The sequence below is a fragment of the Erinaceus europaeus genome, chromosome 7, assembly GCF_950295315.1.
Source record: "Erinaceus europaeus chromosome 7, mEriEur2.1, whole genome shotgun sequence".
Lineage (NCBI taxonomy): Eukaryota > Metazoa > Chordata > Mammalia > Eulipotyphla > Erinaceidae > Erinaceus > Erinaceus europaeus.
Window position 1 is genome coordinate 115,174,097 of NC_080168.1, and position 26,270 is coordinate 115,200,366.

Here is a 26,270-nt window from a genome sequence, read left to right on the forward strand (position 1 = left end):
AGGTCTGAGAAGGCAGAAGGGAGGTGAGCAGCTCGGTCAGTGTCTCATTTAATTGTTGCACGGAGAGTGACTTGATCTGCTTTCAGTGTTGCATGTTCACTGTCGCTGTAGGGAGCTCTGGGGAGCACAGTGGCCTGAATGGGACCTGGCAAATGAGCGTGCTCTCTGCCCTTTCAGGTTGGACCAGGTCTTATTCCCACCCTTAGGCCAGAAAGGACAGTGCCTCTGCTGGGCTGGCCCCAGTGTTTGGCGTGCCTGCCAGTAGCCTGAGCCTATAATTTGGTGGGTTGGCTGGTTACAAAAATAAAAATTGGGACCTATAACTAAAGCTGAGTGGATTCAGTAAAGAGGGAGCTTTTAATTTGCAGAGATCCGGGTCTGTATTTAACCAGAGAAATGTGTCTCCTCCCCAGACACAGCCCCATCTTCTCTCTTTGCTGCCTACTTTGGGGGCAGATAGGGTTTGTGGGTGTGAGGGAGGATGTGGGGAACTTCCATGTGATATTTGGAAGGAACATTATTGGGCTTCCTGGGAAGTAGGGTCATCACTGGGGCTTGTAGCCAGCACTATGCAGCTGTGCCCCCCCCCATTTTATTGGATAAGACAGAGATAAACTGAGGAGGGGAGATAGAGAGGGAGAGAGAGAGAGAGAGAGGCAGCTGCAGACCTCCTTCACTGCTTGTGGATCTTCCCCCTGCAGGTGGGGAGCTGCGGGCTTGAACTGGGAGCCTTGAGCGGGTCCTTGTGCTTAGTACTATGTGCACTTAACCTGATGCACCACCGCCCAGCCCTGATATTTGCTTTTCATTTAGCCTATTAGGGTGGAAGTTTGTGATTACTCACTTGTTTATTCAACACAGATTTATTGATTGCTTACTCAGTATGTCAAATATTAGGGATACTAGCGAACCAAGGAAACCTAGAGGCCTGACCGATGAGTTCACACTGTTGTTAGAGAGAACAAGCAAATATATGTTATGGTGTCATCTTAGGTGGTGATAGTGGCATGAAAAAAGGAGGCAGAGGGATCAAGAGCAGTGGGGCTGGGCTGGAGAGACAGTAGAATGGTTATGCAGAAAGGCACCAAAGATCCTAGGTTCAATCCTTAGCACCACCATAAGTCAGAGTTGATCAATGCTCTGGTTAAAAAAGCGGGGCTGGTGGTGTGTGAGGGTGGGGGAGTGGAGCAGATGGTACACATTACCAAGCACAAGGACTGGGGTTTGAGCCGGGATGTTTCACCAGCAGTGAAGCAGGTCTGCAGGCTTCATTCTCTTCCCCTCTTTATCTTCTCTTCCTCTCTCAGTCTCTCTCTGTCCTAGCTAATAAAAACTAGGAAAAATGACCACCAGGAGTGGTAGATTTGTAGTGCCAGTGCTGAGCCCCAGCAGCAACCCTGGTGGAAAAAAAAAAAAGTGTGTGTGTGTGTGTGTGTGTGTGTGTGTGTGTGTGTGTGTGAGAGAGAGAGAGAGAGAGAGAGAGAAGGGAAGAAGGAAGAGGAGGAGGAAATGTTTTAAACAAGACAGAAATTTGAGGGAGGGGAAGGGAGGGGTTGAAGTACAAGAATAAAATGAAGCAGTGGTGCCCTGGGCAGTGGTGCCCAGTGGATTGGGTGTTGGGCCCTCAAGCATGAAGTCCTGAATTTGATCCCCAGCTTCACATGTGCCAGAGTGATTCCCTCCTGCTCCTGGTCTCCTCCTCCGGTCCCCTCCTCCTCCAACTCCTCCTCCTCCTCATCACCTCTCTCATAAATAAATACATCTGTTTAAAAAAAGGAAAGAGCTAGTCAAGGGCAGCTTTCTGGCGACTTTGGACTCCAATCCTGGCATGTGCCCCTGAGAAAGGGCTCCCGGTGGCGGAGTGCAAAGTCAGTGCTCATCTGGACCCCCACCCATGCCGGTGGCTGCTTCTTCCCAGCTTCACTTGAAAGAACTGTGTGCAGGATTGGATAGGGTGCTGATTAACTGCAAACAAATACACGTCTTTCCAGGGCCCCTCAAGCCCGACTCTAAAAGTCTTCTCTAGTCACTTAGTTCTTAGCTGGCGGAGGAGGCCGAGGGAGGGCAGCCATCCCTTTTGTTCATGACTGCCTCTTCGGCCAGGCCTTTTGCAAGAGCTGAGACTCAGATTTGAATCCTGGCTTGGCCATTGATTAGCTCTGACCTTGAGACAGTTTCTTAACCCCTTGAGTCTCACTTTCTTTATCTATAGAATCGGAATAATACGATTTAGCATTCAGGAGTTTTCGTAAGGATTAGATAGCATTTATGAAGGATCCCAGCACTGGCGTTGTGAATGCATAGTCCATGCATGTCGAGTTGACGTGCTGCTCAACACTGCTCAGCTGCTGAAGTCAGAGATTCAGTACTGGGAAGCCTATTGAGATTATCCAAAAGCACGAATGGTTGCTGATGGATAGAGACTACTTCTGTGTACCTCAGCGTTACAGAAGTCACTGAACCACACACCACACTTCAGTCACCTTGCTCCCTTGTTGACCATGTCATCATCGAGTCTTGTTTCTCAAATAGCCTAAAGACTTGACAGGCTTTAGGACCTCCAGGATCCAAGCAATTGACTTTAGCAAATTTCATGTCTGGTGTGACACAGAAGAGTCAGACATCTAGAGCCTTCTGGTGTGAGGTATTTACTAAGATTAGAACAGCCCACATTGACCTACCCAGGTCAGACCTGTGCTCTGGAGACTGTATTGAACCCCGGGGTGGTAGGGACCTTTATGTGGGCTCATTTTGCAAATTGAATTTTATGTTCTCTCTTCCTCCTCAGTACCAGCCTTGGAGTAAGGCGCAGACAATGTTTAAGAATGGACGGACAGGAGCTGTCTAACCGGGAAGAGCATCTTTTTTTGTGTCTTCTGTGTCTGGGGTATAGTTGGGGCTCTGAGTTTGGACAGACTTCTTTATGCGGTTGTGGTTGTTTTGTTTTTACTTTCTGCTCAGCAGAATCAGCGTCACACAAGCTCTCATTATCCCTGGGCCCTTGGCAGTTGGGGCACTTGGTGAATCCTGTTCGCCTGTGAAGTGCTCACGTCTGCAGATTATTTTTTGATGCATCTGGCAGGAGTTCCAGATTGATGGTCCAGTAGCAACTATTAATTGCTCCCTTTGGGCTTGGTTAATTATTGCTGGCATTGTGAGTGACTAAGGAATTAAGAATCTCTTGTGGACTTATGGGACAAAACGTCCTGGGGAGCTCCCCAAAGCATGTTATCTATCATTTTCCCAGAATAGTCTTGTTAAAAGTGGTGAGCATCACCTTGGGAATAGAGGGGTAGCCAGTGAGAGGGTGGGAGGCCACTTGGCTTTTCAGATGACTCTGTCCAAGAACGGTGAAGAAGTCACCTAGTGCTCGTTGCCCAGGAGCATGCCGAGGTGATGTAATAACGCTGTAAGAGCACTCCCCACCGACTCCGGCCTCCTCTGCAGCCAGGCAGGTAGAGATTCACATCAGTACTGGAAGGCCTCACAGGCAGAGAGCTGAGAATGGCTAAAGTATCACCTTGCCTGCCGGGAGACAGGGAGAGGGATGTGATACCAACCCTCAGCGACTCACTGAGCACAGCCTGCTTGTTCATTCACTCAGCAAGCACTTAGTGAGCACTTAGGATGGTGTTAGTGCCAAAGACAGAAAGATGACTAAACAGCGTCTGCCCCCAGAAGCTCTCAGTCTGGAGGGGAGACAAGCACATTAAACATATAATTGTGATCTACAGCTTGGGAATGCGATGGTATGGGCGTGCAGGAGCACGGGGAGCACGGAGGAGCGGTGGGACTGGGGAACACTGCTTGTGGGAGGAGACTGCTGACTGGAAGGGTAATTAGGCCCGGGAGAGAAGTGTGGGAGAGAAAGCATTCCAGATAGAGGAGGCGAGCCAGTGTGGCTGCGTTCAGAAACTTCCGTGGCTGCTCCGCCTTGTGGCACGTGAGGTGGGAGGCTGAGGGGTCAGAGGGTCTCAGTGCTGTGTGCTCTCCAGAGGACAGCAGCATGGTCAGACTTTGAGTGGCGGTAGGTCAGTCACAGAGGGGAGATCAGGCTTGGAGGAGGGCAAACAGGTAGAAGCGTAGACAGTGTTGGGGTGACAGTGGGCACCTGAGCCAGAGCCCATCTGAGAGAAGCGACAGTAGCCTAAAGACTGAATCTGGGTAACTCTGACCCATTAGATTTGACAATGATTGGGGAGGCAAGGATGAGGGAAAGGGGAGGATAAGGGAACACCAAAAGGGGCTGGGGAGACAGCTCAGCCTATTAGAACACAGGGCTTACTTACATGCCAGAGGCTGCAGAGGCTGAAGAGTCAACCCACCATATGCCAGGGCTGAGCAGTACTCTGCTCTCCTCATAAAAGTAAATAAACTTTTTTTTTCTTTTTTCTTTTTTGCCTCCAGAGTCATTGCTGGGGCTCGGTGCCTGCACTATGAATCCACTGCTTCTGGAGGCCATTTTTCCCATTTTGTTGCCCTTGTTATTATTGTCATTGTTACCATTGCTGTTGTTGTTGGATAGGGCATAGAGAAATCGAGAGAGGACAGGAAGACTGGGAGAGAAAGATAGACACCTGCAGACCTACTTCACCACCTGTGAAGGGACCCCCCTGCAGGTGGTGAGCCAGGGGCTCGAACCGGGATCCTTATGCCGGTCCTTGCACTTCGTGCCATGTGCGCTTCGTGCTGTGCCACCCACCCAGGCCCCATAAACATTCTTTTAGTATATGTGCTGCTGAAGCGAGCACCCCATAAACATTCTCTTAAGAAAAAAGAGAACACAAAAGAAATATTGCAGAGGGGAAAGTTGATAAGGCCATGTGAGGCTGCAGAGTGGGGAAGTCCATCCAGATGGCTGAATGTTTATGCTTAAAGAGTTATTCGTGGGGTGGGGGTGACAGCATAATGGTTATGCAAGCAGACTCTCATGCCTGAGGCTCCGCAGTCCCAGGTTCAATCCCCCACACCACCACAAGCCAGAGCTGAGCAGTGCTCTGGTGTTTCTATGTGTCTCTCTCTCTGCATCGCTCTCAAAAATTAAAAAAAATTAATAAAATAAAAAAAAATTTTAAAAAAAGAGTTACTCGTGAACAAAGGTGGAGGGAGAGAGATAGAAACCCAGAGCATTACATGGGCATATATGATGATGCCAGGGATTGAACTCAGGGACCACATGCTTGCAAGTCCAGTGGTCTACCCGCTGTGGAGGTGATTGGATCTTTCATGCTAAAATTTAGAGGAAAAGTCTGGAGAGAAAAACAAGAGTCATGAGTGTCTATCGGGCAAATGAAACTTGCAGCTGAAATGCTTCCACGCCTTTCTTTGTATTCGCAAAGGCAGCATACACATAGCGCTTCAGCATCTGGGAGCGGCAGCTCCTGGGGTGTAGGCTGTGGTGGCAGGAGAGGAGAGAAGCAGTTGTGGAGAAGAGCAGTCATTTGATTCGGAGTCAGACCCAGGATTTGCAGACCACAGGTTTAACCTGCGGAAGTGAAGACAATTGGGGAAGTTGAGATTGGAGATAAGGGGCTTAAGATAAATTGGGAACAGCACTGCAGGTAATTTAGCAAAATCCCCCTCTAGAAGATTACAGAAACAGTTCCAGATCCAGCAGAGCGCCTGGACTCAGTTCTGTCTCCCTGAGTCTTAGTCCCAGATTTACTGTGAGTTCTCTGGGTGGCCAGTGGCACCTACGTTTTATCTTTCAAAGTTTGTATAGCTGCTTTAACCTGGAGAATTAGTGGGCCATGTATTTCACCCACCCTTGGCTCTATCTAAAGACTCTGTTATATACTTTCTTATTTTGTTGTTGTTGGGGCTAAGTGCCTGCATAGTGAATAAATACACCTTTCCAGCAGTCATTTTTCTCCTCCCTTTTTTTTTTCTTTTATTTGATCTGACAGAAATTAAGGGGGAAGTAGGGAGAGAGAAAGAGAGACACCTGCAGCTCTGTGTAGCCTCCCCCCTGCAGGTAAAGACTGGAGATTTGAACCATGTGAGCTCAGTCAGGTAATATACCATCCAGCCCCAATCCTTTATTCATTAAAAAAAAAAAAAAAAAAAAATCCATGAAAGGTCAGAAAGCCACTGCAGTGTATGTGGTATCAGGGACCCCACCTGGGAAGTCCTGTTCTGTGCCAGCTGAGCCACCTCCATGGCTGCTCTCATGTATTTTAAAAGCACTGTTTGGCCCATATCCTCAGATGCTAACCTGAGCCAGCTGTGTTCTAGAGACCATCCTTTCAGTCACGATGTACCAGACCCTTCTATTCCCAGCACCATACTGAGCCCTTCTCATACTTTCATCCTTTCATTAAATTTCTCCTATACATGGTAGAGAACATAACCCACATTCCATAGACGAACAAACTGAGGTTCAGAGTTTACTTACTCTCCAGCTGTCTCATTAAAAGCAGCCGTATTGGGGGCTAGGCAGTGGCACACCAGTTAAGTGTACATACCACCATGTGCAAGGACCCGGGCTCCCACTTGTAGGAAGCAAAACAGGTCTGCAGGTGTCTATCTTTCTCTCTTCCTCTTTGTCTCCCTACCCCTCTCGATTTCTCTCTGTCAGATAACATAGGGGGGGAAATGGTTGCCAGGAATTGTGGGTCTGTAGTGCCGGCACCAAGCCCTAGTGATGATAGCCCTTGTGGCAGTAAAATAAATAAATAAACAAAGCATCAGTATTGCAAAACCTGTCCTGTTGCCTACAGCGCTGCGGAAGATTGAAATGCCTTTCAGGTAGAAAGGTCTCGTCACCTTGCGGTGTCTAGGAAGCGGCCTCTGCCCTGCGTGTCATTCTCTTGCCCCTATTCAGGCAGCCAGCACACATACCTTTGTGTCACTCAGGTGGGAAGGGAGCACTGGTTAATGACCAGCCAAAGTCAAGCAGACACATCCAGGTGGGTCTTCCCAAGTTAGAAATAGATTTGTTTCCTTGGTATAAAAAGCCGTGTACAGGGGCTCGGGTGGCAGCACAGCAGGTTAAGTGCACATGGCGCAAAGAGCAAGGACCGGCATAAGGATCCCAGTTTGAGCCCCCAGCTCCCCACCTGCAGGGGGGTCGTTTCACGAGCGGTGAAGCAGATATGCAGGTGTCTTATCTTTCTCCCTCTCTGTCTTCTGTCTTCCCCTCCTCTCTCCATTTCTCTCTGTCCTACCCAACAACAATGACATCAGTAACAACAACAATAATAACCACAACAACGATAAAACAAGGACAACAAAAGGGGAGAAAATCGCTTCCAGTAGCAGTGGATTTGTGGTACAGGCACCAAGCTCCAGCAATAACCCTGGAGGCAAAAAAAAAAAAAAAAAAAGCCATGTACTGGCAAACACTATGCTGGGGGCCACATATCAACAGTTTGAATCTGGTGTCTGCCACTTTCCTTGGGACCTTAACACTATCTGGTCTCAGATTTAAAAAAATATATATTTATTCATTTTCCCTTTTTGTTGCCCTTGTTGTTTTTATTGTTGTAGCTATTATTGTTGTTGTTATTGATGTCACTGTTGTTGGATAGAACAGAAAGAAATGGAGAGAGGAAGGGAAGACAGAGGGGAAGAGAAAGACAGACACCTGCACACCTGCTTCATTGCTTGTGAAGCGACCCCCCTGCAGGTGGGGAGCCGGGGCCTTGAACCGGGATCCTTGTGCCAGTCCTTGTGCTTTGCACCACATGCGCTTAACCCGCTGCGTTATTGCCGGACTCCCCTGGTCTCAGATTTTAATTCCGTGGCCAGTTACACAGGCACAGATCATGTCTTCCTCCAGCGATTCTTGAGAGTGGCAAGTGAAGCGTGTGAGAGAAGCACCTGACCTCTGAAGCACTCAGTGATGTTTTCCTCCCATCCCTGGCCTTGAGTGAACAAGGCACTGAGGGCTCCAGACACTGGGGGAAGCAGAGAAGGTGCAGGTCTCTTTGGGTCTTGGGATGGGGGAAATCTCAGAAGGCAGACCCCAAAGAAGTGTCTTTTTTTCTCCTCGATTTTAAAACATCTATGATTTTTTATTTGTAGTATTTTAAAGGCTTGTTAACACCAGAGAGAGAAGGGAAAGAGAGAGAAGGAGAGAGTCAGGGCATCACTCTGGCACATGTGCTGGGGACTGAACTCCAGACCCCATGCTTTCCAGTCCCTTATTCTAGCCACTGTGACATCTCCTGAGCCACTTTTTTCTTTCTTTATGCTGGGACCTTTAAAGATGAAGCTGAGGAGGCGGCAGCCATGGCCTTTCTGTTAAGCTCTGACACTGAGACACGAAGACACTGAGGATGCATACCCATTTGAAAGTAATTTTAAAAAAGTGGGGTGACTGGGTGGTGATGCACCCAATTGAGCACACACATTACCATGTGCAAGACCTGGGTTCGAGTCTCCACTTCCCACCTGCAGGGGGATGCTTCACAAGTGGTGAAACAGGCCTGTAATTGTCTTTCTCTCTCCCTATCTCCTCTCCTCAATTTCTTTGTCCTATCAAATAAAATAGAGAGAGTGTGTGAGTGTTGGGGGGTGGAATGGCTGCTGGCAATGGTGGGTTCATAGTGCTAGAACCAAGCCATGGCCGTAACTCCAGTGACAATAAAAATAAATAAATAAATAAAAAGCAAAAAGAGGGGATGAGATGTAGCTCTGTGGTGGTGTATGATTTCGATGTATGAGGTTCTGGGTTCAACCCCCAGCACTCCCTCCACAATGAACTAGAAGTAAATATGGGACTTGGGCATCTCCCCAGCTCACATAACTTGTGACAGATCTGGACCCATTCTGGGCCTCAGTCTGTCCTTCCATAAACAGGAGTTAGGCCCCTCCCTCCCAGTGGCATCTAGAAGTAGGAAGACACTCACTAGGTTTATGGTTTAATCATGAGCTGCTGGATTTACAGTGAGGCTCCTGGACAGCCAGGGCAGAGACCCAGCTGTGCACTGGGTGAGGTGGGTGCTGCCCAGCCTGCCTGGCCCACAGTGTCTGTGAAACTGAAACTGCTGCTGTGTGCCAGAAATCCCCCCTTTGTTCTTGTTGCCGAGTCTTCACTGAGGGAAGAAGGGAGGGGAGGAGGGGTGCCACAGCTCTGAAACTTCCCCCAGTGCCATGATACTCCCACGGGGCAAACCAGAGGCTCACCCCTGGGCCATGCACATGGCAAAGCAGGTGCCCTCTCAGCTGAGCCATCCTGCTAAGCTATATCAGATAATTCTTCTCTAGCAGCAAGTATATTCAGGGCAGTGTTCCTGCCCTCACTGTGCTTCCAGGCTACTGTGGGAAACAAAATACGATGTGAAAGGAGAATAAGAATAAGAGAGAGACAAGTACATTGTCCCTGAAATCTCGTCATTAAAGGGTCTGGCACAGAGCCTGGCCCTCAGAGCTGAGTTAAGAAGCCATACTTTCTCTTTTCTTTGCAAATGAATTTACAGGCACCATCACAGAGCAAAGCAGGTGTTCCAGCTGGCGCAGTGCATGATGTACAGAAGATGGTTCTTAACGGGTTATGAGGGCTGCATTGTTCGGGGGAGGTTTCACAAGGAAGGTTAGTAGTGTGGGTCTTGAAGGCTGTACAGGATTCAGAAAAGCCCACAGAAGGGCTAATCGAATTCATCGCCTCAGAACTTGTGAGCAGCCTGAGAGGTGGCTCAGTGGATAGTGTTGGGCTCTCAAGCATGAGGTCCCAAGTTTGATCCCCAGCATTGCATATGCCAGAGTGATGCTCTTGATTCTCATTTTATCTCTCCTCCTCTGTTTTCCTCTCTGTAAATAAATAAACCTTTAAAGAGAAAAATAATTTGGGGGGAGGCGGTAGAAGAGATAGAATAGGTATTATGCAAATAGACTTTCACACCTGAGGGCTCCTAGGCTCCAGGGTCAGCCACTGTCACTACCACCTTAAGCCAGAGCCAAGCCGGGCTCTGGTAAAAATAAGTAAATAAATACATAATTCAAATATGGGGTAGACTACATCAAATTAGGAAGCTTCTGCACAACAAAAGAAACAGAATGGGAGATCTTTACATGCCATATATCAGACAAAAATCTAATAACCAAAATATATAAAGAGCTCCCCAAACTCAACAAGAAAACAAATGACACCATCCAAAAATGGGGAGAGGATATAAACAGAATATTCACCATAGAAGAGATTCAAAAGGCCAACAAACATGAAAAAAGCGCTCCAAGTCATTAATGGTCAGAGAAATGCAAATAAAGACAATAATGAGATACCACTCACTCCTGTGAGAAACCATACATCAGAAAAGATAGTAGCAACAAATGCTGGAGAGGTTGTGGGGACAAAGGAACCCTCCTGTACTGCTGGTGGGAAAGGAAGTTTGTCCAACCCCCGTTGTCTGGAGAACTCTCAGAAGGCTAGAAGTGGACCTACCCTATGACCCTGCAGTTCCTCTTCTGGGGTTGTATCCTAAGGAACCAAATATATCCATCCAAAAAGATTTGTGTATACCTATGTTCATAGCAGCACAATTTGTAATGGCTAAAACCTAGAAGCAACCCAGGTGTCCAACAACAGATGAGTGGCTGAGCAAGTTGTGGTATATATACACAATGGAATACTACTCAGTTATTAAAAATGGTAATTTCACCATTTTCAGCCCATCTTGGATGGAGCTTGAAGAAATCATTTAAGTGAAATAAGTCAGAAACAAAAGGATGAATATGGGATGATCTCATTCACAGGCAGAAGTTGAAAAACAAGACCAGAAGAGACAACACTAAGCAGAACCTGGACTGGAGTTGTTAATTTAAAAAAAAAAAAAAGAAGAAAGAAAGAAAAGGAGAAGGGGGAGGGGGAGGAGGAGAAGGAGGAGGAGGAGGAGGAGGAGATAAAATACATTTTAAAAATGAAAACAGGGAGTTGGGTGGTAGTGCAGCAAGTTAAGTGCACGTGGCACGAAATGCAAGGGCCGGTGTAAGGATCCCAGTTTGAGCACCTGCAGGGGAGTCGCTTCACAGGCGGTGAAGCAGGTCTGCAGGTGTCTCTCTTTCTCTCCTCCTCTCTGTCTTCCCCTCCTCTCCAGTTCTCTGTGTCCTAACAATAACAACAATAATAAAAACAAGGGCAACAAAAGGGAAAATAAATAAATATAAATAATAAATTATTTTTTAAATAAAAATATTTTTTCCAAAGCAAAAGAACTACTTCTCTCTTTTTTAAAAAAAAATGTTTTAATTTGACTTACTTATTTGAGTAGAAATTAAGAGGAGAGTGGGAAGATAGAGAAGGAGAGAGACAGACACCTTCAGCGTTGCTCTACCAGTTACAAAGCTTTTCTCCTACAGTTGGGGGCTAGGGATTGAACCCAGCTCTTTGTGCATTGTAACGTGTGCTCAACTAGGCATTAGGACCACACCTGGTCCTAGAACCTTCTCTGGGAACAATCTAGGAGTGCCATTAGGCTATTCCCACAGCAGAGCTTCCCCTTTTTGTTTCGTCTCCCACCATAATGGCTAACTCTCACCCTACTCATCTAAGCAAACTGCCATGAATAAACTCTGATCATGAAGGCAAAAAAAAGAAAAAAAAAAAAAAATGAATTCACCTTCTTCAGCCCATCTTGGATAGAGCTTGAAGAAATCATGTTAAGTGAGATAAATCAGAAACAGAAGGATGAATATGGGATGACCTCACTCATAGGCAGAAGTTGAAAAACAAGATCAGAAGGGGAAACACTAAGCAGAACCTGGACTGGAGCTGGTGTACTGCACCAAAGTCAAAGACTCTGGGGTGGGGTGGGGGAAGGGTTCAGGTTCTGGAACATGATGGCAGAGGAGGACCTGGGGGTGTTGAATTGTTATGTGTAAAACTGGGAAATGTTATGCATGTATAAACTGTCATATTTTACTGTCAATTATAAATCATTAATCCCCCAGTAAAGGGAAAAAACAACCGGTAGACAGCATAATGGTTATGCAAAAAGACTCTCATGCCTGAAGCTGTAAAGTCCCAGGTTCAATCCACCGAGCCACCATAAACCAGAGCTGAGCAGTGCTCTGGAAAAAATACATCCACACAAATTCTTTGTGTGGGGTTACAAGTTCATATTTTGAGGCCAAGCCTGGGTTCAGATTCCATCCCTGTTACATACTGTGTGATCCTGTGCAAATTCCACAACCTTTGTTTCCTCACCTGTAAAATGAGACTAATAATAATAGTCTTGAATTCCTAAGGATGTTGAAAGAATTAACCAAGATAACTCCTATAACATTCTTTTTTTTTTTTTATTTTTTATTTAAGAAAGGATTAATGAACAAAAACATAAGGTAGGAGAGGTACAACTCCACACAATTCCCACCACCCAATCTCCATAACCCACCCCCTCCCATGATAGCTTTCCCATTCTCTAGCCCTCTGGGAGCATGGACCCAGGGTCGTTGAGGGTTGCAAAAGGTAGAAGGTCTGGCTTCTGTAATTGCTTCCCCGCTGAACATGGGTGTTGACTGGTCGGTCCATACTCCCAGTCTGCCTCTCTCTTTCCCTAGTAAGGTGTGTCTCTGGGGAAGCCGAGCTCCAGGACACATTGGTGGGGTCTTCAATCCAGGGAAGCCTGGCAAGCATCCTGGTGGCATCTGGAACCTGGTGATTGAAAAGAGAGTTAACATACGAAGCCAAACAATTTGTTGAGCACCTATAGCATTCTTATCACAGTTCTGCCAGAAAGTGCTATAGCAGCTTTTGTCCTGTCATCACCTTCTTCATGCCTACCTGCTTGCTTCAGCACCTAAGACCCTCTTCCATCTGGCTGTTCCCTGTCTGTTGTAGCCTTTCATTCAATTATTCAAGTTATTTAGTTTCAATTATTCAATTACATTATTGAATTATTTAAAATCATTTGTAGACTCCTCACTAGGGAAACCTTTTGAAGGAGGTGGGAGTTTATCTCTGTGTTGGAGGAGGGGCATGCCCAGCCTTGGGAAGGAGGTGATCACTCTGGGCTGTGATGAGTAGAGAACTTGGGGACCCAGTTCACCCAGTCTTCCTTGAGTACCCACCACGGTGGCAAACAAGCTGGTGGTGATCCCTGTACTCAGGAGGTGCAAGTCCAGGAGACTGAGACAAGTGTGGTTGGAGAGAAGGGCAGGGAGAATGGCCCAGACTTGGGGCATGAACTGTACAAACGGAAACTCAGAATGAGAAGTGAGAGTCTGCTGAGAGAAAAGCACCGTGTAAAGAATGATTTGAGCTGACTGTCACCTTATAGTCCAGACTAGCTAGTGAAGCTTTAACCATCATCTCTGCATTCTAACCAGTTGGAAACAGAGAGGAGAAGAGTATATTACCTCCCTTGAGTGATGCTTCTCAGAAGCTGTACACATAACCACACCTGAATGGGAGGTCAGGGGAGAGGAGAAATACATTAGTCCTGGGCTTCCAGGTCCTGGACTGAACACTGGAGCATAGTAGCCAAGGAGGGTGAGCAGAAGCTGGAAGAACAAGCAGATCTTTGCAGTGTCCCCCACAGGTGGTTGTATTTGGAGCTCAGAGGAGGGGTGGTTATTTTAGGATGGGTAGGCAGTCAAAGCTGTTGGACTGAGTCAGGAAGCAGTAGGTAGGGATTCAGAAGACCGAGGAAATAGCAGTCACAAGCAAATCCTATAGCAAGAGGTCCAGGGTGAGGTGACCAGTGATTCTGGGACCAACTGGGGAAGAACCTTAGCCCAGAAACTCTTATTCTAAGATGCCAAGGTTTTCTGGTATAAACGAGAAGCTTTCTGAATGGATAAGAAAGACGATTACTTTATGGAATGTTTAGAAATTTCATCTTGTTGTGAATTGAAGGGAGGGCAAGGCCAGAAGTAGGTGATCCCAGAGGCTTAAGAGTAGACAGCATGGGGAGTCGGGCTGTAGTGCAGCAGGCTAAGCGCGGGTGGCGTAAAGCACAAGGACCAGCATAAGGATCCCGGTTTGAACCCCGGCTCCCCACCTGCAGGGGAGTCGCTTCACAGGCGGTGAAGCAGGTCTGCAGGTGTCTATCTTTCTCTCCTCCTCTCTGTCTTCCCCTCCCTCTCTCCATTTCTCTCTGTCCTATGCAACAACGACAACAACAATAATAACTACAACAATAAAACAAGGACAACAAAAGGGAATAAATAAATTAAATAAATATATTTAAAAAACAAAAAATATAAAATAATAATAATAAAAAAGAGTAGACAGCATTTTGGCGGTGGGGATGGGTGATAAAGGGGTGGGGTGGGGTGTGAAACCTTGGGAGGGGTGGCCACTATATCTCAGTGAGTGATACTGTGGTCTTGGGGTGAGAAGGAAAGCGTCCCTTTGTGAGCTAGAAGCCCAGAAATGGGTGTCTTTGGAGTAGAGCTAACCTACCAGCATATCATAAAGAGAAAGGAGGATCTTGGTTGGGGAGAGTATGAGCTGTTCCCCCAAACTCCTTAGCTTTGGAAAGCCAGCTCCCCCAGTAGAATAGTTTCCATTCTGCGCAATTGGGGAGCGTGTGGGTCTGGCTAACCGCTAGGAGAGGCTGAGGAGCCAGCAGACAGATCAAGTTGCTGTTGCGGTGGTAGTGACAGTGGCATTTTAGCCAGGGCCCAGGGGCTTAGCTGGGAAGAACTAAGGAGTTCTCTTAGAGACTATGATTTTTGACTGGGAAGCCCAAAAGGGAGTCTCCTTAGCCAGGGCCTGGGAGTCAGGCTCCTTGCAGAGGTTATCTGATTCCGCTGTGCAGAACCGAGAACCTTGTGACACTGAGTTTTTTAGCCTGCTCAGGATCCAGTGGAAGAATCCTGAGGGGTGAAGAAGCAGCCTGTGGGGGCACAGCTGTATATGAGAAAGAAAACCCCCTCAGATGCTGGCCATAGGACTGCCTGTTTACCCAGCTTCCCTTGGTGTGAGCAGCAGAGCTCAACCTGAGACATCTGGAGATTGCATCTCTTCCCTCTGGGCTGCTGGGGGACTTGGCTAGTGCCTGCTCAGCAAGTCATTTTTGGTTATAGAGTCATCAAGTGACCACAGAAGCACAGTCTCCAGACAGAGCCCTCAGCCTCTGAGAGCCAGCTCTTCTCTGGCAGCTGGTCCCCAGCTCCATGGCTTCAGTAAACCAGAAACCAACGCCACTGTAGTCACTTCAGTCAGGCCACCCACTTTCCAATGCCTTTCTTCCTGTGGTGCCCCAGCAGCTTTTCTCCTGAGTCCGATAGAGCAGCTCAGGCCTTGAAGCTGCGTGCTTGGCTGAAGTTGTGTTGCACCCATGCTCTCATGATGGGGTCATCAAGGGGGGAGCGCATGCGTGCGTGCGTGCGTGCGTGCGTGTGTGTGTGTGTGTGTGTGTGTGTGTGTGTGTAGCTGCACTGTGAGGATTGTGGGACTTGAGAGTACCAGGCCAGTGGCCCCTTCCAGTCCTTGAACTCTGTGGTGCAGGGGGCTGACTGAAACGCTGTCTCCCCCTGTCTCAGAGGAGGCCGCTTCTCCTTCCTGCCTGATGTGGTGGCTGGTTCCTCTGACTTCCTGTCTGCTGCAGGGCACAGCGGCGTTTCTCTCTTGGTTGACTCAGACTTTTTCTGGGCAGTGTCCAGTTATCCTCTCTAAACCTGAGCTCTGAAAAGGATGAGAGGGAGGCAGGCGAGACCCACGGGTTTGGGCCTGCTTACCTCCCAGGTCAGCAGCAAAGCCGAGCCCAGCCTTGGTCTGTGGGGACCTCCATGGGCACCAGGCAGGTCTGCTTCCTCCCCTCCCCTCCTCCTGCAGTCATGGGGCTGTGGAAAGTGTGGGTGTTTGCAGGGACGTCTGTGCTTCCTGTGTCTGGGCTGTCTTAATTTTAGCTCTTGGACCTTTGATCAGACTCTGATTTTTCGGTTTGTAGTTTGGAAGGGAATTAGGAGGAGCTGTGCCCAGGCGAGATAAACAGAGCAGCAGAGGCGGCAGCAGCAGAGGCAGTGGGCTGGGCCTCCAGCCTGCCTGCTGTCTGGGCGGGCTGGGTGGAGAAGAACTCCCGCCCTGCACACTGGCCAGCTGGCTTGCGTTAAAGTGCCTTGCCGGCTGAAAATAACTCTCATTGTCTGGGAGTTGCTACTGCAGCAGGCTCACTGCAGCCGCCAAGGGGGCAGAGGCAGCAAGAGCTGGTACCTCCCACCTCCTTGGGCTCTTGCCCTTTGGGAACTGTGCCCAGCTGGCCACAGCTGTGCCAACTGCCCACCAGTAGAGACACATGAAGGGCAGACTGGGACACTTCTAATGCGCTGGGGATGGACCTTTGTGCCCAGTATTGCCCGCCATGCCATCATGTTGGGGACAGAGTTGGTTTGTGACAGGATCCTGGCAGGACTGACAGTAGTCTTCTAGACTTCTAGACCTTTCTCCTCACCACTGTCCATCTGTAGAGTAGGTCTGGGGGACCCAAGGAAATTTGATTGCACTGTGGCCAGAGTCTCTGCAGCATATGGGGCCTAGGACTGCCTCACTTCAGCTCTGGGGAGTTGTGGACTAGCTTCCCAGGGCTCTTTATTCCTCTGGTTAGGACCAGGCCAGCCATGGGTACTTGGTGGGGGAAGTGGTTCTGAGAGGGAAAAACAGCAATAAAACGGCAATGTACGTTCTATAATTGCTTAAGAAAACAAACACCCCCTGCTACCTTCCCTACAAACAGCAGAATCCCCTTTGCAGGAAAGTTTCAGATATTTATCTCCCAGAAGACTGCTGCCATTTCTCTCTCTGCTCCTAAGATTTCTCATTACTGGCCAGGACCTATAGACATGGTAGGGAATTTTCAGTGGCTCCTACTTCTGTTTGTTGGGTTTTCCCCAGGCCTAGCCCAAGGAGACCTAAAGAGTCTGGGGTGAGTCCCAGAGCAGGGCCCAGAGCTCTCTAAAGGAAACTCCAGCCCCAGCAGCATTTCCCTTTCATTCCCTCCCCTCCCCTCCCCTCCCCTCCCCTCCCCTCCCCTCCCTTCCCCTCCCCTCTCCTCTCTTCCCCTCCCCTCCCCTCTCTCTCTCTCCCCTTCCCTCCCCCCCTTCTCTTCCCCTGCAATGGGAAGGAAGTGAGGAGGGGCTACTGGCTGGGACTGAGAGCAGGAAAGGAAAGGGAACTCTGACCAGAGCCCCCACCCCTTGGCCTTTGCAGGACTGATGGCCGGGTGGGGAGGAAGGAAGCCTTGTGGAACTGGGCCTCTGTTCCCCAAGATCCCAGGAAGGACTTGGCCAGGGTGCAAGGCTGGCTCTCTGCCTGGGCTCAGACTGGCAGTGAACCAGAGAAGCCTTGATGGGGAAGCATCAGGTCCACCCCTTTCTACTTCTTCCCCTTATAGGTTTTTATTATTAGACTTCTGGCTCGTTCCCTCCAATTTAGAAATCAGTCCCAGAGTCACTTTCAATGTGGATTCACCTCATTCTGTCTCCCTGGGGTCTCCCCCTACTTTCCCAAGGATGGTGGTAGATATCCAATAGCTCTCTGGTGTGAGAAGAAATTGGAGCCATCAAAGACTAGCTCAAGGGTTGGTCTGTTCTCAGTGTTGAGAAGCAGTGAGGAAGGAGGCGCAGAAACAAGAGGGAGGTTCTCGGGGTGTCCCAAGACTATACAGAACTTTCCAGGAGCACTGGGAAGGGAGTTGTGCTCGGGATGCAGTGTTCCAGACACACACAGACATAAAATATTTATCAGTGAATCCTCATAAAACCCTGTGAAGTGGTGAGATTAGCTCTGTTTTATGACTGACCCCACAGGTTCCATAACTCTGAAGAGCTCAGAGCTGATCTCAGGCTCTCAGACTCCAGATCCAGTGTCCCCTGCTTCTTCTGTTCAGTGTCTCAGCCAGGAGTGGGCAGAAGACTTTGCTCAGCTTTTGCCTCTCCAGTGTCCACTGTCTGTGGACTCATTCGAGACAATTGCCAAGATACAAATTTCTGACAGAGCCCAGAACCATGTCAGGTTTGCTCCCTGTGTCCAGAATTCAGCACGTTGTCCTTCCTCAAGCAGAGCCGCGCCCTCAGGACACTGGAATCCTGCTGGACTCCCAGACACACAGTATCAGGTGGAGCGAGTGACCCAACACCCTTGTCTGGCAGGGGGAGACCTGGTCCAGTTCCTGTGGCTGTTAGCTCCCACCTCACAGTCACTATGAATTTCTGTGAGCGTGCTGGGGGCTGGGAAATCCCCTCAGCCACTTCCTTCCCCGGCGCTTTCGAGCCTCTGAGAAGCCAAGAAGGCTGGCATCCATGTCCAAAAAGTGCCACTAGACTGGAGGGCACAAGGCCTTTGGGCAGAGCTGATTCATGCTTCCATCACCACTTTCCCTACTCCGGGGTCCCTTTGCCAGGCCCCCAAATTGCCACTTCCATGCCCTCAAGTTAGGGTTCCCAAAGAGCATGACTTTGCTGTCTCTGAAGCTCTGGGATCATCAAACATGTCCTCAGCCAGTTCACCTGGGAAGGTTTGAGACCACAACAGCTGACAGTGGCAGTGAGGGAGGAAGTTGGTGTGGTGTGACAGATGTGATGTCTGTCACCATCCCTTCCCCCTTTTCTCTTGCCCCTGTTTTCTGCTGGGGCAAGACGAAAGGAAACTATGTACTCTTTTCTCACTTTCCTTTTCTCTTAAAGGTTTGTTTCATTTATCGTAATATGAGAGAAAATTTCACATAGAGGAGAGGGGCAAGCTATAGTACCACTCCAGTAGGTACTGGGAATAGAATCAGGAAACTTAGGTCATTAAAGTATGATGATCGAACATTTAGCTATTTCTCAATATTTCCAGCCACTACATTCTTTTTGTAAAAAAAAAAAATGAAAAAAATATTTATTTTTGGAGAGAAAGAGAACACATGCAGTACCGGGGATTGAACTCAGGACCTCATGCTTGAGAGTCTACTGCTTTATTCACTGTACCACCTCCCTGGATAGTAAAAGAAGACTGTTTTTGTGGCATGAAGTTGTGTACAGAGCGAGAGCAGGCCTGAAGTCTGTTTCTGCTTGGCCTTGGCTGGCAGCGCCCTGACCCCAGTGTAGAAGGAAGCTATGTTCCCAGCCCGCCTGTACCTGCGAGTCTTCATTTTGTTGTGACCTCCCTCCCCATCCTGCCAGCTGTGCAGACATGCTGAGATCAGCCCTTAGCAAAGAGGTTCCAGAGAGAACATAGTGCAGCATCCACAGGACATGGGCGGAGGGGAGGAGTCCATTAGCCATTCTCTCCTGTAGAAATGCCGGCCGACTCGGGCAGAAATTCTGGAGAGATGTGTGGTGTAGCGGTCTCTTCTTTCACTTGCCCCACTTCTGTAGCCCAGATTCTCCCATTTCCAAAACTGAGCAGAGACCCCAGTTCTAGTTTCTTTTATGAGCCATAGTGGCCCCCGTGTCCAGTTAGGAGCTGGTCACTTCACACAGAACTAGAACTTAGTCAGTTTCATTGTACTTCCCCTTCCATAGGCGCTGGTCACGGTGTTAAGACATCCTTAGTGTACAGACACAGTCCTCCAGCAGTTAGAGGACTGCGCTGCCAGCTTAAATGTGTGCATGCAGTTAGTACGTAGTGAGCAGATACACAGGGCTGGAAGAAATGGTGTCAAAAACCCCCCCCCCCATTTCTTAGTAAGTAGAAGGCTCCGGCTGAGCGTTTCCTTATTCTTCAGGAGTAGTGCAGGGCCTGTGTGGCTCGTGGGGGCAGACAGGCAGACATGATTCACGCCCCCCAGGATGGTAGTGTCGGGGATGGACAGAGGTAGCAGGGAGTTAGCAGGTGAAGGTGAGAAAGATGAGAGCCAGGCCCTTGGGTGTGGGAAGTAGCTGGGATTGTGGGCTATCAAACAACTGTGATGTTTCAGATAAAAGGAAATATTTGGCTCAGGAATGTGGGGAGGGGCAGGTGTGGCCATCAGACTACATGGGGGGGGCATGTGGATGGGGATCAGGGAGGGGAAGGCAGGGCTGCTGGTCTCCATGGGTCTAGATGGATGCCTGGGCTCCATTCACTACACTTGAACTCAGCAAACAGTGATAAAGTACAATGACTCCTGTTTGTCCTTGGGTGCTCTAGGTTAGATAGTCTCAGCAGGCGGGTGTGACTGGCCTTCTTGGGAGATGTGTCATGAGTAATTCTCTACTGACAAATACTAAAATTTTGTAAATTATCCCCTAAGATATGTAAGCGGTCATCTTTAAGGCATTGTCCTCATTTACTTGTGTTCTTGTGTGGGGGAGAGGGAAGGCTGGTAGCAGCTACATCCTGTGGACCCCAGAGCACGCTTGATGGAACAGAGCTGCTCATCTCTCACACCAGGAGGGACTCGAGGAAAGTTACTACGTTAGCCTGGGGGCAGCTTTCAGTGTTGCTGACCTTTGCTAAGAAACTCATTTTACAGCATGACGTGTGTGTGTGTGTGTGTGTGTGGGGGGGGGGTGAGTTCTCGTATCTTCCAGTTCAAACTGTTCCGTTTCATTTCTCTCTTCTCTCAGCCAGAGATTGAACCTGAGACCTCTGTTGCCTCAGGCATGGAAGTCTTTTTTGCATAACCACTCTACCATCCCCTTAACCCCTTTTCATTTTATTTTTTTATCTTTGTGTAGCAATGGAGAATGAATTTAACCCCCTTTTCATTTTATTTTTATTTTATTTTACTTTATTTTTTTATCTTTGTGTAGCAATGGAGAATGAACTCATGATCTCGCCCATGTGTGATACCACTACTAAGCAGTCCTTTTAAGCCAGTGTTCTTATTTTTCACTTGAGAGAGGAGAGAGAGCACAGTACCTCTCCACCACCCACGGAGCTCCCTTCAACACGTGGTCCCATGTAGAGCTGAGGCTAGAGTCCCAGGTCTTGTGCTTGGTGAGGTGGGCTCTCCAGAGGATGAGCTATCTCCTGTCCCCTCCATTCATTTTTTAAGTATTTATTTCATATGTGGTAGAAAGGTGGTTCTACATTGAAGAAAGAGAAGCTAGAGCACCACTTCAATCCATTCACCACTAGGGATCAAACCAGGAGCCTCAGGCATGCAAGACCTGCACTCTTCCAATCAAGCTATTTCCTTGGCCACTTACTTTTTCTTTAAAATAAAGTTAATATTGACTCTACAACCTATGGGACATCCCTCAAACAAATTGACTTTAATGTGAAGAAGAGACAAGCAACCGTCACACCTCCCTGAGCCTGCTGCCTTATCAGGGGACAGAAAGGGTCTGGGAGGGGGAAGGCTTGTGCACACTGGCCTTTCTGTCAGCCCCATTAATCCAGGCTCTCTCCTCAAGAGCTCCATGAACCTGCCTCCTGACAAGGCCCGGCTTCTGCGGCAGTATGACAACGAGAAGAAGTGGGATCTCATCTGCGACCAGGTACGGGGCTTGGGGGAGGGCTTTGGAGGAGGATTTTGTCTTGAGCCGGACAAGACATCCAGGCCACAGGCTGCAGTCAAAGCAACCCTGGCATCTCTTGAGGGGCCCTGACCTGGATGCAGTTGATGTTCACTTTTTGGTCCAAAAGGACCGTCCTCCAGAGACATGGCTGGTAGGTCCAGTACCCATCCAGCTCCTGAAAGAGCTGTCTTTCTTTCTTCTCAATGGGCTGGGGGCTGGAGGAAGTTTATTTATATCAGCCTGGGGGTATTGTATCTACTGTGGAGGAGTTTGGTAGTTTCCCCAGCAGATCCCATTTCTACCTTTTTTCCAGGGCGAGAGCTCTGCCTGGCAGGAGAACCCAAGGACCATTTGTCTCTTGCTCTGCCCGGGCGTGGCAGATAGAATTCTCATTATCTATAGTCTCAAGGAATGAGAAGCCCCAGGCCCCTAGTCTCTTGCTCCCAAGTCTCAGAACACAAGGATGGGAAGCTCTTCCTGCCGGAGTAGTATGTAGTGCTGGGAGGAAAACAATAGAGATTGCTACTTAGCTCAGAAATGAGAAGGAACAGCTGTGGGCTGGCTCTTTCCCCGTGCATATCAAAGATGACAAGTCGGAAGGCTCTGAACTCAGACCTCGGGCCTGCAGAGCTAGGAGTCACCACTCTCAGGAGGTGTGGAAGCACTGGCCACCGAGCACGGACAGTAACGACACAGCACTGTGCCGCAGAGCTCGGCGAGGAACAAAGCTGCTTGGCCTCCGAGCTCCGTATGCTCCTTGTGCTCCCGAGATCCCAGTCCACTTCTGCAGGGAGGCTCCTTTCCCGGGAGCTCTGCATTATTAAGAGGAGTCGGGGAGCCATTGCCCAGGGTGTGGAGATGAGTAGTCCCTTTCATACTGCATTGCTGAAGTTGGTCACATGTCTTTTCTGACTTATGTAATTTCATCTCTTTTCTCAAAACGTTTTTTTTTCCCCCACCTTGTTTTTAGGTTTTGCTTCCTATCATTTTGTTGTTTTCCTGGTGGCCCCTCCACCTTTAGTTTGCCAGCTCTCTCCACTGTGAAGGCCTTAGCAAAACCACAATGCTTTGGTTTTTTTTCTTTGACTTTCCTCCAGTCCGATGAGCCTGAGCAAGGTGGGCCCAGTGGGGAGGGCATGGCCCTATGCTGTGTGTGTGGAAGGGGTCAAGAGACGACTTCTCTGGAAGAAGGCATCAGCATTGAGGGTGCTTTGGACTGCTGGGGCCTGGGCCTGGGCCTGGGCAAACAGCAGAAGATGCCTTTGTAGCCCTGCGCTGTGTTGATAATGCAAAGGAATCCAGTTTTGAGTCAAGATTCAGGGCTGGAGTGTCAGACTCCTTAGGGGCAGGCTCCACTCTCCCTTGGTCTCCCTAGGCCCTGCCCATCAGCTGGCCAGGCAGTGAGGATTGGGCTCTTCAAATAATTTTCTTGACAGTAAAACCTTTAGGCTCAGGGAACACTAATTGGAAGAAGAAAAGATGGGAGGGGCAGGCAGTGGTGTGCCCATTAGAGCACGAGGGTCTGACTTCAAGCCCTGGGTCTCCGCCTGCAGGGCCAGAAGCTTCGTAAGTAGTGAAGCAGTGCTGCAGCTGTTACTCTTTCTGTGCTCCTCTCTCTTTCTCTCTCTCTTCTTCCCCTCTCAATTCCTCTCTGTCCTAGAAAATTAAATAAGTATTAAAACAGAGGGGAAGACGGCCATAACTATGAACTGCCTGGCGGTCACATAACGAAGGGGACTGCTCTGCTCTTTGGGTGATGCTGGTGTTCAGTGATAACCTTGTGAGGCTGGGTTTGCTTCCCGCAAGCACTGTAAGTGATTCTCCTTTCTCTCCTCGTCACTTGGGGTAGCTGTGTATACATGTATGTGTTTCTCTTCCAGGAACGGTTCCAGGTGAAGAATCCTCCCCACACATATATCCAGAAACTCCAGAGCTTCTTGGACCCCAGTGTAACCCGGAAGGTGATGTGGGAGACAGGGAGGGAGTTCCCGGAGGCTTGGCGGCACATACTCTGATCTAGTGGCACATCTGCTTTTGGGTGGTGGGAGTTGGATCTCTTGGTTCCCAGCCACCGGCCTGAAGTGACTGGCTAGTGCTGGGGCCTGTAGCTGCACTCTTGTGTTCTTCCATGTCCTTTTCCTGGGGCCTGTAGCTGCACTCTTGTGTTCTTCCATGTCCTTTTCCTGCTCTCCCCCTCCCCGCCCGACTTTTATATTAGATAGTTGGACTGGAGAGGGGGGTCTCAGACCTGTCTGTCAGTGACAGAAAATTTCATGTTACAGAAGTTCAGGAGGAGAGTACAGGAGTCAACCAAGGTTCTCCGGGAGCTGGAGATCTCACTGCGCACCAACCACATAGGGTAGGTCTCGGATGGGGTGTCAGAGCCCCTTGACCTGGTCCAGAGCTTTAGTCGACTAGAGGGTCTGGTGGCTACAGGCAGGTTTGCCTGGTGAAGTCCATGCTGTGGGACAGTTCCCCCTTGAATGGTTTTTGATTCCTCAGAACTTCAGGCTTCCAGGCTGCCCCCTCCACTCTCCCAGCTCTGCCAGCTACTGACTGGATGCTGCTGGCAAGCTTGGGGCTTCTCCTGGGGTCCTCAGCCTGTGGCTTTGAGTGGAAGACATTCCTATCGCAGCTGAGACTGGAGTCTGCCTGCGGCCTGGGACGGGGCCAAGGGAGGCCCATAGGAGGCTGGGGACGAGGGAATGTATATTGCACTGGGTAGCTGAGACCTTAGTTCTTGCAGTATTTGGTGTCAAGGAAATTATTTGCTTGATCTTAGTTCATGAGCAGAAGTTTCGTGCAACACCAGGAAATAAGGTCTGAAGCAGTGGGACCAGCAGCTTCTGTACAGTCTTCTGTATTCACAGAACTGGTGCTACCAGTCTGTTGGCAGGGCCCCCGGGAGCTGGGTGAGTCTTTACAGTCGGAGTTAGGGACCAAGACTCGCTGGACAAGCTGAGGGCCATGTGTCCAATGGACACCGTGAAAGGCAGCACAGGTCTTAGTATTATAAGAGTGTACCGCCAGCTAGGGAGTACAGAATGAGAGAGCATGCACACACAGGACAGTGGGACAGTCTGATGGAGCACTGCAGACAGGGTGAAGATTCTGACTGGGGGTCCTGGGATGACTTGAGTGAATGGGGGCCAGGGAGGGGGAGCCAGATCAGGGGCCTGGGCTTCCTGAAATAGAAAAAACCTCATGACTTCACCCTCTTCTGTCTGTACAGCTGCCTGTCTCTCGCTCGCTTACTCATCCAGCCCCATCCTGGGGCTCTTACAGGAGTTACCTAGATGTGGTCAGCTGCTATAGTAGCAGTTATGGGAAATGGCCCAGGAGAGGACAGGAAAGGGACAGATCCTGGCCCCAGTGGCTACACTTGCTCGTGGCTTCCACACCTCCTCTGTGAAGCGGATGTTGAAAGCTGGCCTGCTAGGAAACGTAGCTAAGCCCCCACCTTCACCTGATGAATACTCACGGGAGGAATAAACAGAGGCCTCGGCAACTGTCCTCTGAGGGTGTGCAGAGGTCACAGGTGGCAGCTCCCCACACCACTTCCCACCCACAGTTTTCCACGGGGCCCTCCCCTCCCTCTCTCACCCTCCTGTCTTCCTGGTTAAATCTTGCTGGTCGGGCCAGCAGAATAGCTCACTTGGATAGTGCGCTGCTTTGGCATGTACACCACCCAGGTTCAAGTCTGGCCCCCACTGCATTGAAACGAGCTTCAGTGCTGTTCTCTCTCTCTCTCTCTCTCTCTCTTTCCCTCCCTCCTTCTCTCCCTCTCTCCCTCTCCCTCCCTCCCTGCTTCTCTATCTGAAGAGAAAAAAAAAAATTCATTCTGGAGCAGTGAAACCCCAGCAATGACAAAAAATAAAAGTCCTGCTGGCTTCGGATGGAGAATGTTGCAGAGCACATGGGAGAGTGTACTGTCACCCCTTCTATCTGGTGTTGTCCCCTATGGCCACTGACCAGGAGCTGGGGCCAGAGCAGCATGGTCCCCAGGCCTGGAGCCACTGGCAGTTGTCATATAAGTTAGAGATCTGAATCTGCTCCTTGGTTCCCAGGGAAGGACTCCGTGGCCAGCATTTCAGGAGCTCCTGTCATCCGAACCACGGTTTCTCGGGAGTTACATGGGAGGACCAGGATCCTTCCCGGGTTCCTGGGCAGGAAGAGTTTTGTCAGACTGTCAGGCTGGGGCGTTGGTGCTTTGGGGTGGAGGAGCCCAGGACCAGGTGGGGAGAGGAGGATGTGATCTTGGTTCAGCCACCGCCTGACAGCCCCAGGGCGTGGGTGTGGAGGGACAGTCTGATGGGAACTCCGGGTCCTGGGGCTGGTGGGTTAGGGAAGTGGGATTCCAGAGCCTGCTCCAGCTCCTCCTCCCCTGGCTTATATTGCTTTCTTGGCCTTGCCTAAGTGCCCTTTAACCTCTCCTTAAAGTGTCAAGATCCCGAAAATAGCAGTGTAGACTCAGACAGGAAATGAGAAGGGGGTGGGGAGCTGGAGAGCAGACAGACAGGAAACGGGAGGCTTGTTGGCCCCCAGAGAGGAAGCTAACTTCAGGCAGCTCCGGTGTCAGTCAGCCCCGGGCGCTGCCTGCTGCCCAATCTCAGCCTGGCTTGGTGCTCCGGACCAGCCTGCTCTGGAGCCCAGGGTGTGGCTGGCATAGGAGATGCTGATGTGGGGGGAAATAGCCCTGCAGGTGGCTCCTAAAACCTCCAGGTGTCCATTTCCAGGGCACAGGAGAGTTGGGGCTTCGTCCTCTAGTTTCTGCCTCTCTCTGCCGTAGAATGAACCTGTCCTACTAGCAGCCTTGGGATTCACTTCTTACCTTCCACTAAGAGATATCTCAGCACCAAGGCCTGGAGGCAGAGGGTGGGGACATTGTGGTCCATTGGTTTAGCACCCTTGCTGTCTGCCCTCAGCCTTCCTGACTGGAGAGGCAGAGTCGTCAGTGG

At 49.5% G+C, this 26,270-nt stretch overlaps 1 protein-coding gene across 5 annotated transcripts in view; it reads left to right on the plus strand.

Moving 5' to 3' along the window:
• Positions 1-26,270, plus strand: part of FMNL3 (formin like 3) — a 68,655-nt gene that overhangs the window by 25,313 nt on the left and 17,072 nt on the right. For all 5 annotated transcript variants that reach the window (XM_007528501.3, XM_060195401.1, XM_007528502.3 and 2 more), the window contains exons 2-4: positions 21,208-21,291; positions 23,193-23,273; positions 23,595-23,671. In XM_007528501.3, coding sequence (XP_007528563.1) covers positions 21,208-21,291; positions 23,193-23,273; positions 23,595-23,671 — 242 coding nt within the window. The remainder of the gene's footprint in view (positions 1-21,207; positions 21,292-23,192; positions 23,274-23,594; positions 23,672-26,270) is intronic.